The following is a 15,262-nucleotide window of genomic DNA, read 5'->3' on the forward strand; positions in this document are numbered from 1 at the left end:
TCCTTCTGCTCCTCATTTGGACCTTGGGAGCTCAGTCCAGTGCTCCAATGTGGGACTCTGTCTCTATCTCCACCCATTGCCAGATGAAGGTTCTATGGTGATATGCAAGATATTTATCAGTGTGGCTATGGGACAAGGCCAGTTCAGGCACCCTCTCCTCTGCTGCCCAAGGAACAATCTGGGGACCTCTCCTTGGACCTGGGAACCCCTCTAGAGACAAGTCTCTTGCAAACCTTAAAATGGCTCCCTTAATTAAGATATTTACTTCCCTGCTCCCATATCCACCCTTCCTCCATCCCACCAATCCCATTCCCCCAAGCTCTCCTGAATCCTCCCCTTCTCCCTTCTCTCTACCCATCTCTGCTTACATCCACCCCTCCACATCCCTCCGTGCACCCAAGTTTCGCCTGGCAATCTTGTCTACTTCCAATATCCAGGAGGATAACTATATCATTTTCTTTGGGTTCACCTTCTTATGTAGCTTCTCTGAGATCACTAATTATAGGCTCAATGTCCTTTAATTATGGCTAGAATCCACTTATGAGTGAGTACATACCATATTATTCTTTTTGGGTCTGGGATACCTCACTCAGTAAAGCGTTTTCTATTTCCATCCATTTGCATGCAAAATTCAAGATGTCATTGTTTTTTACCACTGAGTAAAACTCCAATGTGTATATGTTCCACACCTTCTTTAACCATTCTTCTCTTGAGGGGCACCTAGGTTGTTTTCAGGTTCTAGCTATTACAAATAGTGCTGCTATGAACATAGTTGAACAAATGCTTTTGTAGTAAGATATGGCATCTCTTGGGTAAATAGCCTTTAAAATCAGTGCTCTGTAACAATGAGATCACCACTCTTCTGAAGCCTTTGCCCTTTTCCAACATGTGAGTATTTATTTCCCTGGACTTTTACTGCCCCACGACTACAGATGCACAGCTGGCTCTTTCTCTTCAAGCATGTCCACACCCACAGATTCGGCCAACATCAGACAGAAAATATTCAAGAATAAAAATATCGCATCTGCGTTGAACACGTACAGGTTTTTGTCCTTGTCTTTGTTCCCTTGACAATACAGTATAACAGCTATTCTCATAGCTTTCACGTTTTAAGTACTCTAGAAGTGATCTTCTGTGTAGCAGGAGGATGCGACTTGAACATCTACTGCAGATTTCGGTATTTCACAGGTCCTAGGACCAATCCCCTGAGCATGCTGAGGGACACCAGAAGCTGGTTTTCCTTTTAGGTGTTTGTCAGCAAGCATATTATAATAAGCTGTTCATTCTCCAGCAGACAGCTGTCCTTGTGCAGGTATTTGGTTTTCTCCAAGGACTCAGAAGAGATGGAAGGATGTTGTTGTTGTTGCTGTATTTCAGTTGGACTTGGGGAAATTTTTATTTCGTTTCGGATGTTCTTTTACTATTTTCGTTTGTGTGATAAATTAGGAATGTTGGATGGTGACATGGCTCAGTGGGTAAGATTGTGAGCTCACCTGAAGGTGGAAGGAGAGAACCATCTCTATGTAGCTGTCCTCTGACCATCATACGTGTGCCATGGCACTTGCCCTGCTATTGAAAATGGGCACGCGCGCGCACATACACACACACACACACACACACACACACACACACACACACACTGATTAATTAAATGCCATCTGCCGAGTGGAAGTTCCCTCTCTCACTGTTGTAACAGAATGCCAGGCAGAAACAACTTGAGGGAAAAGGGTTTATTCCAGCACCTTATTCAGGGGACGTGGCCATCATGTCAGGGAGTGATGCAGTGAATGGCTGGTGACTGTGCTGTGGGGGCAGAAGCAGGGGCTGACATTGCAGTGGCAGTTGGACGGAGGTAGAGAATGGTTGGAACATGAAATCTGTGTTCTACCTTCCAGTGACCCTCTTATTCCATCTCAGCCTCACCTCTTAAGGTTCTATAACTTCCCAAAACAGTGCCCCCCCCCCATTGCAGAGGACCCAGCTGTTCAAACACACGAGTCTGTCGAAGACATTTCATATTCAACCACATTTTGGCACCGACCTTCCTAGGCCTATGGCTGTCTCATAATGTAGACTATCTACATTATGTATCTACATTATGCTGAATACATTCTAATTTTAAAAGTCTCCTCACAACTCCATACTGTTCAAAGTCTCCTCATAACTCAAGGTAATCTCTTAATTGCAAACCTCTGTAAAATCGAAGCCAAAGTTCCACACTTCCAATTTACAATGATACAGAATGAATATTCTGATTCCACAAGGGAGAAATTGGGGCATGACAAGGAAAAGATTGGATCAAAACAAAACTAAAACCTAGCAGGGCAAACATCAAGTCATTCAGTTTCATGTCTGAGACCATCAGGGCTTCAACAGGTGATGAAGCCAGCTGAGTGGTCTTGCTCCTCAGCTCTGCTCTATTGCAAATGTAGATTGTTCCTCAGGTCAGTTCCGCTGGGAACCCACAGCCCGTCCCAATGGATGTGCTGCTTTCTTAGCATCTAATGCATCTGGGGTTTCCACTGAAACATGGGCTCCAGTTTGACAGCTCTGTGCTCACTCCCACTTAGGAACTTGTCGAAGGGAGTACTCCCCAGTTACACATTGCTTGGTTTCAAATCTTGGTGTAAACCTTCACAAACCCATAAGTCTGATGTTGCACATTTTTGTTAAGCGGTTCTGTGGGCACGCTCCTGCCATGACTTGTTACCAGCTTGTGATGTAGTCTGCCCCCACCCTGTATTCTACAACACCAGTGGCCTTGGAACCCTGAGCTAGTGAAGACGTTCTCCTTGGTAGTCTATGCAAGGCTATCCTGAAGTTCTACTTTCTCAGGTGTTGTGTATTTTCTCCTTTCAAGATAATTTGTATTTGTATACACTAGAGGGATGGAATCTTGGCCTCCAGGGACCTTTTCCAACATTCCAGTGTAGAGTGGGAAGTTTCTCTTTAATTGCACTAACCTCTTACGATACTGATCATTGTCGGCATCCTTAAACTTACTCATGCTCCTTTCCTTACCAAACTTCACACTTTTTTAACATCTTTCTTCTCTGTGTTCTGCTCTCTTTCATGTAAATCTGATGAAGAGCAATACACAGTAACCCAAATGTTATACTGTATTGAAATTTCCTCCACCAAACAGCAGCGCGTGTACCCCTCGGAAACGGGAAATTTCCTCCAGCAAACAGCAGCGCGTACCCCTTGGAAACGGCACAAGCACAGATTTTACTCTGCATTTTTCTTAGGTCTGTGGTCTTTCTGAGCTCCCACCAGCATGGCCCAATCAGCTCCACTGTCAGCATCCTGGGACTTTTATAACCTGTTCTCCAAACTCTCCCCATCCCTCCTGCAGTCTCCTTCCAATAGTCTATAAACCACATGGTTAGAGCTTCACAGCAGAGCCTTATTCATTGATACTGATTTTCCTCATTAGTCACTTTTCTCTCTTCTGTGATGGAAAACCTGAACGAAATAACAGAGAGAAAGATTTATTCTGATTCATGGTTCCTGAAGATTTAGTGTCATGGCAGGAAGGTATGGTGATGAGCGGGGTTTGGACCTGTTGTCCTGGAGTCTGGCACAGCTTGTTAAGCTACAGTGGTAGTTAGGGTGCAGAGTGTGGGCCCAGAACTGGGGTGGGCTAGAGCCAGCAAGTTCTGCTTCTCAGCAGCCTACTTTCTCCAGCTGACCCCAGCTCTAAAGGTCCCCAACCTTTCTAAGTCACATCACCATTTAGAGACCAAGTGTGTAGATGTGAGTCAGTGGGGGACAGTTCATGTTCAAACCATAATATTAGTGCATAAATAAGGTACATGAGTTAAAAGGGGAAAGGGCTATGCAGTGGAAGTTTCTCTTCTGTTGCAGTCCCTGACCACCTAAAGCCCCCCTCAGCCTTATGATTCCCGTGTCTTCCTAGAGATCGTCTCTGTTTTAAAGGCTTATGGAATGGGTTGCTTTCCCCTTAAGTATGGCATACTATCCTTGGTTATGTGTGTGTCCTGGCTCTCTTTCTTTCTTTCATTCGTCCTTCCTCCCTCCCTCCCTCCCTTCCTTCCTTCCTTTCTATCTATCATCTATCTATCTATTTTAAAATTATGACATAGTATTCACTATATGGAAATACTATAATTTACTTAGCCAGACCATGTTGATGAATAGACAAGGTCTTTCCAATTGCTTGCTATTTAAACCATGCTACAGAGTAGTCACTGGAGTTAGAAAGATGGTCGAGAGTAAAGGAATGCCCGTGTTTGACGCCTGAATTAGACAAGTCCCCTCTCTGTTCATCTAGGTCTTCATTATCAGAAGTCACAAAATCCCACAACTGTCACTGATGTGGTGGCTTTAGGATCTCAACTGTTAGGCTTTGTACTCTATGTACTTTTTACAATGAATGAACTTCCAAGTGGCTTTTAAACTTTATTAATGTAAATAGACAATATACCTAGTGTCTTAAATAGCCTTGAAAGTCCCAAACCAAATTTCAGGTATGCATTTGCATATTAATTTTGTTTTTTTTTTATTTCTTCTTTGATTCTGCTTATCATTCAGTTGTAGGGAACTTCAATGTGACCTAGCTGGGAGGGAGCCCATTCTTGTGAAATTAATGTGTAAAACACGGTGGGATTATTCCTTGGTATATTAACAGTGCTCTGCAATCTCATTAACTGATTTGAAGCTTGAATTTATCACAGCTTGCTTGAAGCCATTTGGAATGTGTGCATTGCAAGAATTTTTTTTGTGTATATTCTCTGTGTTAACTGGGGACCTGCAAGGTGGCCAAATGAAACAGGTTACTTCTTTACTGAAGTGATGGGCATTGAGCCATGGATGGGTCAGAGTCAGATTCTGCAATTTGAGGGAAGCACAGGGGAATCAGGGGCTTATTTCTCTCAATCTATCATTGCCATACAATACTAGGAGAGAGGCAGGGAGTGAGGGTGGGGGAGGTGGTGAGCTGGGCCAGAGGATTGGAGCATGGGGAGGGTTTCAGTTCTATCAGATATTGTTAGGCTCTAAGAAGAGATTGTTTAAGGTAGTTGTACCCCGAATGACCCCCCTCTGCTATTAGTTATAATTGAGGGCAACCAATCTACCTCTCTTCAGGTGTTCTCAATATTTGAAGAGTCATCACCCTGAGATGGAATTTTATGTGGTAAGCACATTTACAGTAATAGATTTCTTATGTATTTCGGAGCAGCCAATTTAGGGCATTTCAAATGTGCATTCTAAAACAATCAGATTTTCTGGTGACAGTTGCTCAGAAAAAGGCAAAGACAAAGATTACCAATCACAGAGTCACCTTTGAGTGGCTGAGTTTTAGGCTAGGAAATGGACTTGACTACTAAAAACAATGCAGATCCAAACTCACTCCCAAGGAGAATGCTTATGAAGATAGCTGTCCCATGGCATTTATATTTCTTTGGTGGTTATCTGATTCTGACAGTTGTGATAAAGGACATAAGACAGTTGCTTGTGCTGGAAGAGACCTAAGACTGAGCCCTTACCACTTACCTAAGAGTCTTTTAAGTGAAGAACCCCTTCCTGTCCTCCTCGTGGTCTCACAGCTCTCAGAGCCATGCTTTAGTCCCCAGGCCTAGAAAACAGCTCTGAACTCTTAGCTCTTATCCTTTCTGAGAATCAACAGGACTCTCAGGAGGGAGCCTGCCCTCCTCTCCTTCCAGTTCCAGGTACCGCTCTGACCTGATCATCCAGCACAGGAGGATGCGGCTTTGCACGTCTGTCCTCTCGGGGTCTCCCACCTTCCCTGACCTCACTTTTTGATACATAGATTAGTAGAAATGGGTTAATTCAAGATGTAAGAGTTAGCTAGAAATATGCAATTAATATAGTTTCTGTGTGATTGTTTCAGGTCTGGGAGGCCAGGAAATGAACAAGCAGTTTCTGTCTACAGCTGTTCTGGAATTCACTCTGTAGATGAGGCTGGCCTTGAACTCACAGAGATCTCTTTGCCTCTGCTTCCTGAATGCTGGGATTAAAGATGTGGGCCATCACTGCCAGGCCTTAATTCTCTAGTAATGGACAAGAGATGGGGAATGGGAGCATCTGGCTTCTTGACTTCTGGCTATGTTCCATAGTATGTTTGTGGATCTTCTGGCATAGATTTCCCTGTCTCCAACTTAGCTTATCCGACTTACTTCATTTCTTCCTTCTCTCAAGTTTTCTTTTATGTTGTTGTTTCTGTATTCGTGATACATTTTGAATCTTCAAGCACCTGTCTTAAAAAGTGTGATTGGAAAAGCAGAAACCAAAAGAGATGCATTTTTCCTATAGAAGATAGATTCCTTGAGGGAGTGGGACCAGAGACTGTATTGTAGCCAGAAAGAAGACTGTAACTTCTGAGAAAGTGCTCTGAACTTGGGAACTAGTGACTTAATGTTCTGTTTCTGTCAAAGCTGACTTGTCAGTTCAGAGCGTTGGTGAAGGCGTTTTTCGTCTGAACCATATTCTTCCGCCTCATGAAGACTAAATGCAAGTTCTCTCTCAGAACCAAATTAAGGCATCTTAGAAAACAGCTTTTTTCCTCTTTTTTCCCCCTTTTTCTTTATTTGGAGGCAATTGGCAGGGTACATGTTCCTTCTTTGCTTTGAAGAAGGGTTTTTAAATCCTGGAATTGGAAAGCATCTTAAGTGTTACAGTTTTTCAACCTCTGGGATAAAGTAGATGCTTTGATTTTCTTCAGTATCACTATCTCCTCTGCATAAAAGCATCGGCAGTTTCTTGGACATACAATGGCTCAGAACAATGAGGAAGCTGACTCACAATCTGGTTTTATTGCTCAGCACAAACCTGCAAACTTAAATATTGATAAGCGTTAGCCAAGTAATCTAGGCAAATAAGGATACCAAGAGTTGGGGTCATAGGGACTAGCAGAGCTGTGGAAACAGGTGAATCCGTGCTCTACAAATATGGGCTTGCCACTCCCATCAAACATCAGCTGGACCCAGTAAAGTACAGCTACTTATGGCAAAGAGCCATGGTCTTTAGTAGACTGTGTTCATTGAAAACAGCCATTTGTGTTACTAGGAAATACAGATTGGGTCATTCATCTATTTACAGTAAACGTGGCTATTTCCTCAAGCATGTGAATGTGAAGTCCTTACAGGCCTTTTTGCCTAGATACCTCAATACTTCTCTACTCTTCCATTTGTCTTTAGAAGCATACTCAGAATTGTTTATTCTCACAATTTTCCATCTTATGACTAACCCATTTTGAAAAATCTTTTCATTTGGATTGTCCTCCCAACTACAGAAGTACTTGTTTTTGAATGTTTCATATTTTCTTGAGTTTAATTTTACACCAACAAAAAACTTTCCCCATAAATCCAACTTGAATCAGCATGGACTCTGTCCTCATATTCCCCCACACCAAGACAGGGTTTCTTTGTGTAACAGCCCTGGCTGTCTTGGAGCTTGCTTTGTAGACCAGGCTGGCCTTGAACTCACAGAGATCTGCCTGCCTCTGCCTCCTGAGTGCTGAGATTAAAAGTGTGTGCCACTATTAATCTCAAAAAAAGTGTGTGACACTGTCTGTCCTCACATTTTCGGTTGGTGGAAAAGATCAATTGATCATTGTTTTCTTTGTGACATTCTTCATATGAGTCAAAAATAGCCAGTGCCCACAAACCTGTACAAGTCTGCAGTGATTTTTCTATCATCTATCCCTATCTATCTATCTATCTATCTATCTATCTATCTATCTATCTATCTATCCATCCATCCATATCTATCTATCTATCTATCTATCTATCTATCTATCTATCTATCTACCTACCTACCTACCTACCTATCATCTATCTATGCATCTATTTGTCTAATCTATCATTTATCTATCTACCATCTATCTATCATTTATCTACCTATCTAATCTATCTATCTAATCTCTCATCTATCTTCTATCTATCTAGGTGTATACACACACTCACACATATGCATGCCATGGCCCATGTGAAGAGGTCAGAGGATCCTTACAGGACTGTTTCTCTCCTTCAGTTGGGTTCTGAGTATTGAGCTCAGGTTGCTGGATTGCAGCAGGTGCCTTTCCTGATGAGTTATCACACCACACAGGTCCACGTCTGCAGACTCTTATCATGGGCTGTTTCCCCGTGCTCTGATAATTGTAATTACTTTCTTCTGAACTCTCTCCAATCTGTACACTAAAAGAAATAATATTCTGAACTCTACCTAGTTCTTTTCTAGGCCGATTGAGCTGGCTAGATAATACTACCATCTTATTGCTTTTTTTTAGAGATCCCACATAAGGTACAGTCTGTGACCTTAATATTTTTTTTCCAGCAATAGTACTGTTGTAGCTAGGATTTCTTCATATCTTATCTACACAATTCATTTTGCATTTCTAAGTTTGCCACCCTTTACTTGCAGCTAATAAGACTCTATCTTGGTTTTGGTGGGCCATTCCTAACTAGCTTGTCAAGTTGCTAAGAACATTATTGTATTTCAGAAAAACTAGAAAAAAAACCTTCACCTACTTTATAGCCACAAGATGATTGATTTAGAATCTTCCTTCTTTTTCTCCCAATTTTTGTGATATAGTGTATCATGTAGCTGAATATTTTCAATTTCACTGTAAAGTTATTTAAAAACAATAAAACAGCAAACCTCAACTGTTTTGAGCCAAGGAGTCTGGATGATGGTGTGTGTGCTCATGCATGTGATATACATTCATGTTCATGTGTGTGGGTGCACATGTGTGCTGGCACATGTGCCAATGTGTGACGGTGCCTGTGGAAGTGAGAGGTTGATGTCAGGTGTCTTCCTTGATTTGATCCCTGTCCACTTTGTTGACTGAGCTAGGGGTCCGCAATTGAAGCCAGGAATCACCATTTGTCTCATCTAGCTCTCCAGCTTGCATGGGGGTCTCCCTCTTTGCTTCCTGGGCGCTGGGATAGGCAGGGCCACAGCACCCACCAAGATCTTATGTAGACTTGGAATGTGAGCTCCAGTGTTCATGCACTTCCAGCCCCTGCAGCTCACCCAAGGTTTATTAAGCCGTGTGTGCGTGTGTGTCTGTAACTACTGTTTCACAGTTTTCCTGTTACTAGGCGTTTCTTAAAATTCTGTGAAAGTTGATAGCACAGTTTCTTGTTTAGTTGCAGAAACTAAACTTGGGTGATTTGGTACAAAAACTCATGGGTGGTGGTTGTTTCTAGAGGAGAGAAGACACCCCACATGTTTAATACATGTCTATAGATCAGCAGCACCATAGTTTACATTTTTTAGTAAGAAGGTGAGAGAATAGGAGAAGCTTAAGATCAAATATAAATAATATGTTGTGACTATCATATAGCTACTGTTTGTGTAGGACTTTGAAAATCTCTATCCTTTTATTTAAATTTAGTAGTCAGTGTTCTGTTTAATATATGAGCGTAAGATGCATTCTTTGCTATTGTCATTACAGGTTTTGGGAAGAGACCATGAAGACTGAAGAAGTTACATTTTTCACATGATAATTGAAGTTAATGACTGCCTACAACATTTTCATGAAAATTAAGTATGACTTAGAAGTGTCAAAGGTTTATGATGTCATCAGTTTCGACAGAAGGCAAACTCCAGCAGGCTGTCAGCCTGAAGGGCGTTGACCCAGAAACATGCATGATTGTGTTTAAGAACCACTGGGCTCAGGTAATAAATGACCTCCATCTCCTCTGCTGGTCTCAGTAGCTCCTCCCACCCCCGTTTCTGCCACACTGAGCCAAGATTTCCTACTTGGTGACAGTCAGCTGACTTTCTAGAAAGCGCTTCGTAGGACAGGCTCTTTCAGTCAAGAGAAAAGCAGATTTTTCTTCCTGATTTCCTATAGTATGTATCTAATTAAAACATTGTTTCCACAAAGGACTTGCTTATGAAGCATTTACTACGTACTGTGTTGAGTACTTCAAATATTCTATGATTAATATAATTTATATTAACTCTATCATTTAATCTTCTCCAGAAACTAATAAGGCAGTTAGAAGAGAATGGGGAATTATACAGGTTAAATGACTGTCTGGAGGTTCTGCCGTCAGTGAATTACCAAGCCAGACCTTGGTACTCAGACCTCAGTCCTTTGAATGCAAAACCCGCAGTTCTGACTTCAGTACCCTGCCTTTGTCAGGCCTGGGACTCCATACGATGTAAGGCGAGCTCCTTGGCTATGCTGAGCCCTCACCTTCTTTACTAAGCACATTAGTGTTTATAGATAATTCATTTCGACTTCTTGTGGCTCTCCTCTGATCTGCTGATGCGGATAATTAAGGGTTGAATGTTCAGAAAATTTACCAGTCTGCCCCTTTCCTCGGGGAGCTTGCAGGTAGTAAAATTAAAAAAAAAAATTGGTATTCTTTACTACTTGTCCGGCGTTATACTCCCCAGGTGAGCTGGTAAGTGGCTATTTATGTGACAGTTTTTTAATGACTACCAGGTTCCTTCCTGTGTCCGGAAAGAACACATGGGTTAAAGCCCAGAGCCTGTAAATCACAGCAATTATGGGGGACACAGTTTAGATCAAAAGGGGCAAAATCAATTCTGCTTCTGGATTGTTCACACCTTGTAGTTGCTTTTCACTGTATAGTGTAAAGCTTCTATGATTTTCTTCTGCTTTCCCATTACTCTGAGTTATTGTTCAGATTTTAATGGATTTACTATGGGCATTGAGGACACCTCTGCTATAGTGAAGGAAAGAAATTCGGAACTATCCTTGATAATTAGATAACTACCTTTGGTTGTGCACTTGTCAAAGCATTTTAAAGCAATGGATGGCCTCAGAGTCGGCTAGTGGACTCTGAGAGTTGCGACCAGCAATCTTCAGAAGACCTACTTCTATCTTTACCTGTTTGAACCATATATCATTACTGCATGCTTGCCTATTTGATTTACTTAATTATTTATGTCCATTTTCTTGAGTGGATTAGCACACTGATGGCATTTTCAGCTTATTCATTTGGCTGATGGAGTTTCCCTTTGAAATGTGGAATCTCTGCTCTGAGGCCCACTGTGTGTGTGTGTGTGTGTGTGTGTGTGTGTGTGTGTGTGTGTGTATTACATTTGATCATGAGCATTCCTTCTGAGTTACTGTGATGGGATCCTTTTGGCTTTCAGAGCTGCTCTGAGAAACACAGATCCACCATTGACCTCGTGACTCTGTGTAGGTAGATCATCTGTCCTGCTCGATCTGGTCTCTTTCTCCGCAGAGCAGCGGAGTGCCGCTAGAATGTCCTGTGTGAGGAATGTGTCCGTCTTCTTTTCACATTGTTGAGAATCAGTATTAGCCCCAGAATCCTATTAGTTACTTCCATGTCTGCTATGAATGACTTCAGCATTATCAGATATTATGGGTTATCGGAGGCACCATGCAGGTGCTTAGCACCCCCTCTTGAAATATATTGAGCTGAAGATGAGAATATCTTGTCAGAGGAAATGGTGTTAGTCATTAAACAATTCCCTTTATAAAGTGATCGTGTCTTAGGATAGTTTGGCCAATTCCTTAACTTTAGTTGGGTTTCTTTTTAAGAATGAAAGGAAAGACCTTTTAATTAATCTCTTTTGACTTAGCTTTTCCTTCTAAATACATCTAGAAAATGCCCTCAAGTCTCTGTCTGCAGAGACTCTGTGGACCTTGCTATCAACTGTATGAATGATAGTATTGGTTGAGAAATAGATGCATGTGGGTATGTAAGTAGCTATTTTCCCTTAGAGGTTGAGTTAGCCAGCAGTTCAAGGACAGCCCTGGGGCATCCTAGGTGGGACAGCTACAGGAATTAACTCAAGAAAAGGGGCTGCTATGAGTGTGAGTGGTGAAAAATGTTGTAGTTTGGACAGTTTGGCTGTGGAAAAAGTTTTCATGTCAGAGAAAGGGAACATTTTAAGAGGGAGATTGGTGATAAATACTCAGTTTTGACCTTTCTGTTGGTGAGAAAGAAGGTGGGGAAGGCAAAAAGTGAGGGCAAGGCAGAGATGTGAGCTGCAAGTGAGTCCCTCAGCGGTCAGGACTGGGTTGTGCATCCGTCTCTGGACTTGGCTCTTCACTGTGACTTCTGCTGCGGCCCCTAATGGCACACTCAGGGGAAACAAGCTCATCTGTGGCATGTGTACCTCTGTGCCTGCTGTGACATAGCCCCCAACTCCCCCAAGACAACCAAGGCAACCTGAGAGGCCTCTAGGAAACGTGGCAGTCAGGACTGAACAGCCACATGGTATTGATTGGAGTGTGCCATTCACGGCTCAGTACAATACTTTTGTATACCATAAATTAGGAAAAATGAAGGCAGTGAAAGTCTGCACTATCTAGAATTCATCTTTGTTAGGATACTTCAGTATAAATTCAACATCGCTGACATGCATTTGACAGCCTCTGGTGTACTATTTACGGGTCGCTTCTACGCCAGAGCTTGAGTTACAGAGCTAACATGGATGGAGAGAGAAGGGTGGCTGCTTTCTGTCTTGGCCTCTACTGTCAAGGGCAGCTAGCTCTGTAACTAACTTGGGTCATATCTAAGATAGTCCATCATTCCATGGGTGAGACCATAAGTGGCCTGGTAGTACACTTGAATTTCCAAAATCCCCCTGGGCACGATGTCATGACAGAAGGGTGCTCCGTAGACACCCAGGAGTAACCTTCCTAATAGTGACATTGGAGAATATAGGTTTAGGAAGCTGGCCTGGCCCAAGCTTCCTCTCACCTTCTTGAGGGTTCATCTTGTATCTTAAGTCACCAGAATAATAGACCTAAGATCTAGATCTATCTGTTATACCTCTAGTTGGACTTTCCAATGGCATAAGCCCACCCACAAGCCAGGATGGCACAGACGGTTCCTTAGATCCTAGCTTCTGAGACTGCAGAAGTGAAGTTGCTCGGCATGCATGTCCACCATCATCCTTGGCAATTGTCCTGTAATTTCATGCCTCTGTGCGTGAAGCGCTTGCTGCTTGTTGCTCCTCTGTCTGGTGAAGTGCTGCTTCTACAGGACACATTTGAGTCATCATTTCCTCCAGACACTCGCTCAGCTCTCTCTCATGTTTTTTCTCTGTGACCACCATCACCACACACTCTTCTCCTGCTCCATCAGACTCCTTATCTTACAGCGGTATATGTAACTCCTCTCCAGCACCATTACAAAACTCCTGCACATCAGAGGCTATCAGGGATGTATTTGTGTTTCTGGTGCCCATAACAGAGTATGACATATTGTAGTATGTAGACATATTGTAGTATGACATATCTCAACAACCTGCTAAACAGCAAGGCAAAGAATAAAAAACACGACCTTAGAAGAACCAGGCAATTTAGGAAGCCACTTTAAACACACACTAACTTTAAACCACTGCATAGTATGCTTCTAAGAAGATCTTTGAACTTGTCTTTAGGGATAAGGATGAATATGTACTTGTGTTAGATTTCTATAGTCATTTGCAAAAACCATATATAATATGGCAGGTTATTGCTTTTTATCTCCTCACTGTCTTCATATTTTCTGAATGGAAGAGGGTCCAAATGGAAGGGATCACTGACTTATCGGATAATAAATTGTTCAAGTAGACTGGCTGGTGAATTATACCACCTACCTATTGGTTACTTTCCATGACATGCTTATATTTTGTGACTACGTGGACCTTGTAATAGTCACCGTGTCCTTTTATTCTGCTTACGCGGAACAGAGGAAGGGGGCAATCGAAAGAAGCTAGGCAAGGAGGTTTATGTCTGTATGTCTGTATTTCTATCACTTTGGCATCAAAAGCAGGAAGAAGAAGAGTTCAGAGTCAGACTAGGCTATTTAGTGAGTTACAGGCTAGCTTGGTCTACATAGCAAGGCCCTGTCTCAAAAAATAAACAACAAAATAAAAAATGCATTTATATCCATCTAAAATATAATCTAAGTCTTTTTTTAACCAAAATTTTATTCTCCAAAAAAGATGTTTTTATCGATTATTTGGTTTATTTCATAGCATATTTATACTTTGTGACTATATTGACCTTTCTCTATTATATACAGAGAAAATTATTTTTTAAAAATTAGAGAAAACAGCCGGGCAGTCGTGGTACACACCTTTAATCCCAGCACTTGGGAAGTAGAGGCAGGCAGATCTCTGTGAGTTCAAGGCCAGCCTGATCTACAAGATCTAGTACAGGACAGCTAGGGCTGTTATACAGAGAAACTCTTGTCTCGGAAAATAAACAAAAACAAAAAAATATTAGAGAAAGCTGGGCATGACAGTACATGTGTACAGTGCTAGCCCTTGGGTGTCTGAGGCAGGGAGATCATGAATTTAAGGCCAGCCTGGACTACTAGTGAAACCCTGTGCAAAGGCAAGCAAGGAAACATCAGGACCGTATGACAGTCATGACGCTTGGGGAAGAAAGAACAGTGGCTTTTCTGTCTCAGGATGGGATGGCAGCGAGAAAAAAAAGATGGAGGCCAGTAGACTGTTTATGTTAAACACCTTTTCACAGCAGTGAAAACCAGAGGCTGGGCTTTAGGGCCAGTACAGTGTAGCACTCTAAGAACCCGGAATCTGTTAAGAAAACACAGGACATAATGCCTGGATTTGGCATGCGTATTTGCATTTTTATTTCCTTGCTCTGTTTAGCTTGCTTTTGGTTTGCGTCTTGTCCCGGACTAAATGACCGAGAACACTGAAAGCCTAGGGGATGTGGAAAGCTTTGAAAGCCCCGATTAATCTTCTGAATATCTTAGAAAATTGATGTCCGCCAACATTTTAAGCACTTATGTCTCTTTCCAGCTTTCCGAGTGGCCTTAAAGGTGACAGCTGAAAGTGGACGAAACCCATGCTTCTTAAGAGAGTGCCGTCAGCTGGTGCTCCGGGGAGACCCTAGAGAAGAGGAGCCTGCTACAATGTCAGCAGCTCTCCTGTTGTGTACTCTCTAAAGAGTCTGATCTGTGATACAGCCGAGGCTAACACTCCGTTCAGCATTTTTACTTAGGTCCTCCTTCCTATGTTCTTTTCATAGCTCTTATTTATCTTTGAAAAGGGGGCTTTATTATGAAGAGTCCTGGCTGGGTTATTATAAACTTGATACAGGTTAGAGTTATTGGAAAGAGGGCCTTGCAATTGAGAAAATGCCTCTGTGAGACTTGTGTGTGGACAACTCTAGTGTCTTTTCTAATTAACGATTGTTGTAGGAAGGCTCACTCATTGTGGGCCATGCCACTCTTGGTCCTAGTCCTAGGCTGTATAAGAAAGCAGACTGAGCAAGCCAGTAAGCTGTGTTCCCGCATGGCTC

The 15,262-nt window shown here is 42.3% G+C and overlaps 1 protein-coding gene across 5 annotated transcripts in view; it reads left to right on the forward strand.

Annotated features, from left to right (window-relative positions):
- The window catches only part of Fhip1a (FHF complex subunit HOOK interacting protein 1A), a 226,460-nt gene that overhangs the window by 128,994 nt on the left and 82,204 nt on the right, over positions 1 to 15,262 (forward strand). For all 5 annotated transcript variants that reach the window (XM_085682533.2, XM_085682535.2, XM_085682534.2 and 2 more), the window contains one exon: positions 9,443 to 9,666. In XM_085682533.2, the coding sequence (XP_085538659.2) occupies positions 9,562 to 9,666 (105 nt within the window). In that variant the 5' untranslated portion in view covers positions 9,443 to 9,561. The remainder of the gene's footprint in view (positions 1 to 9,442; positions 9,667 to 15,262) is intronic.

Source organism: Myodes glareolus, chromosome 20 (assembly GCF_982192425.1).
Source record: "Myodes glareolus chromosome 20, mMyoGla1.1, whole genome shotgun sequence".
NCBI classification, from domain to species: domain Eukaryota; kingdom Metazoa; phylum Chordata; class Mammalia; order Rodentia; family Cricetidae; genus Myodes; species Myodes glareolus.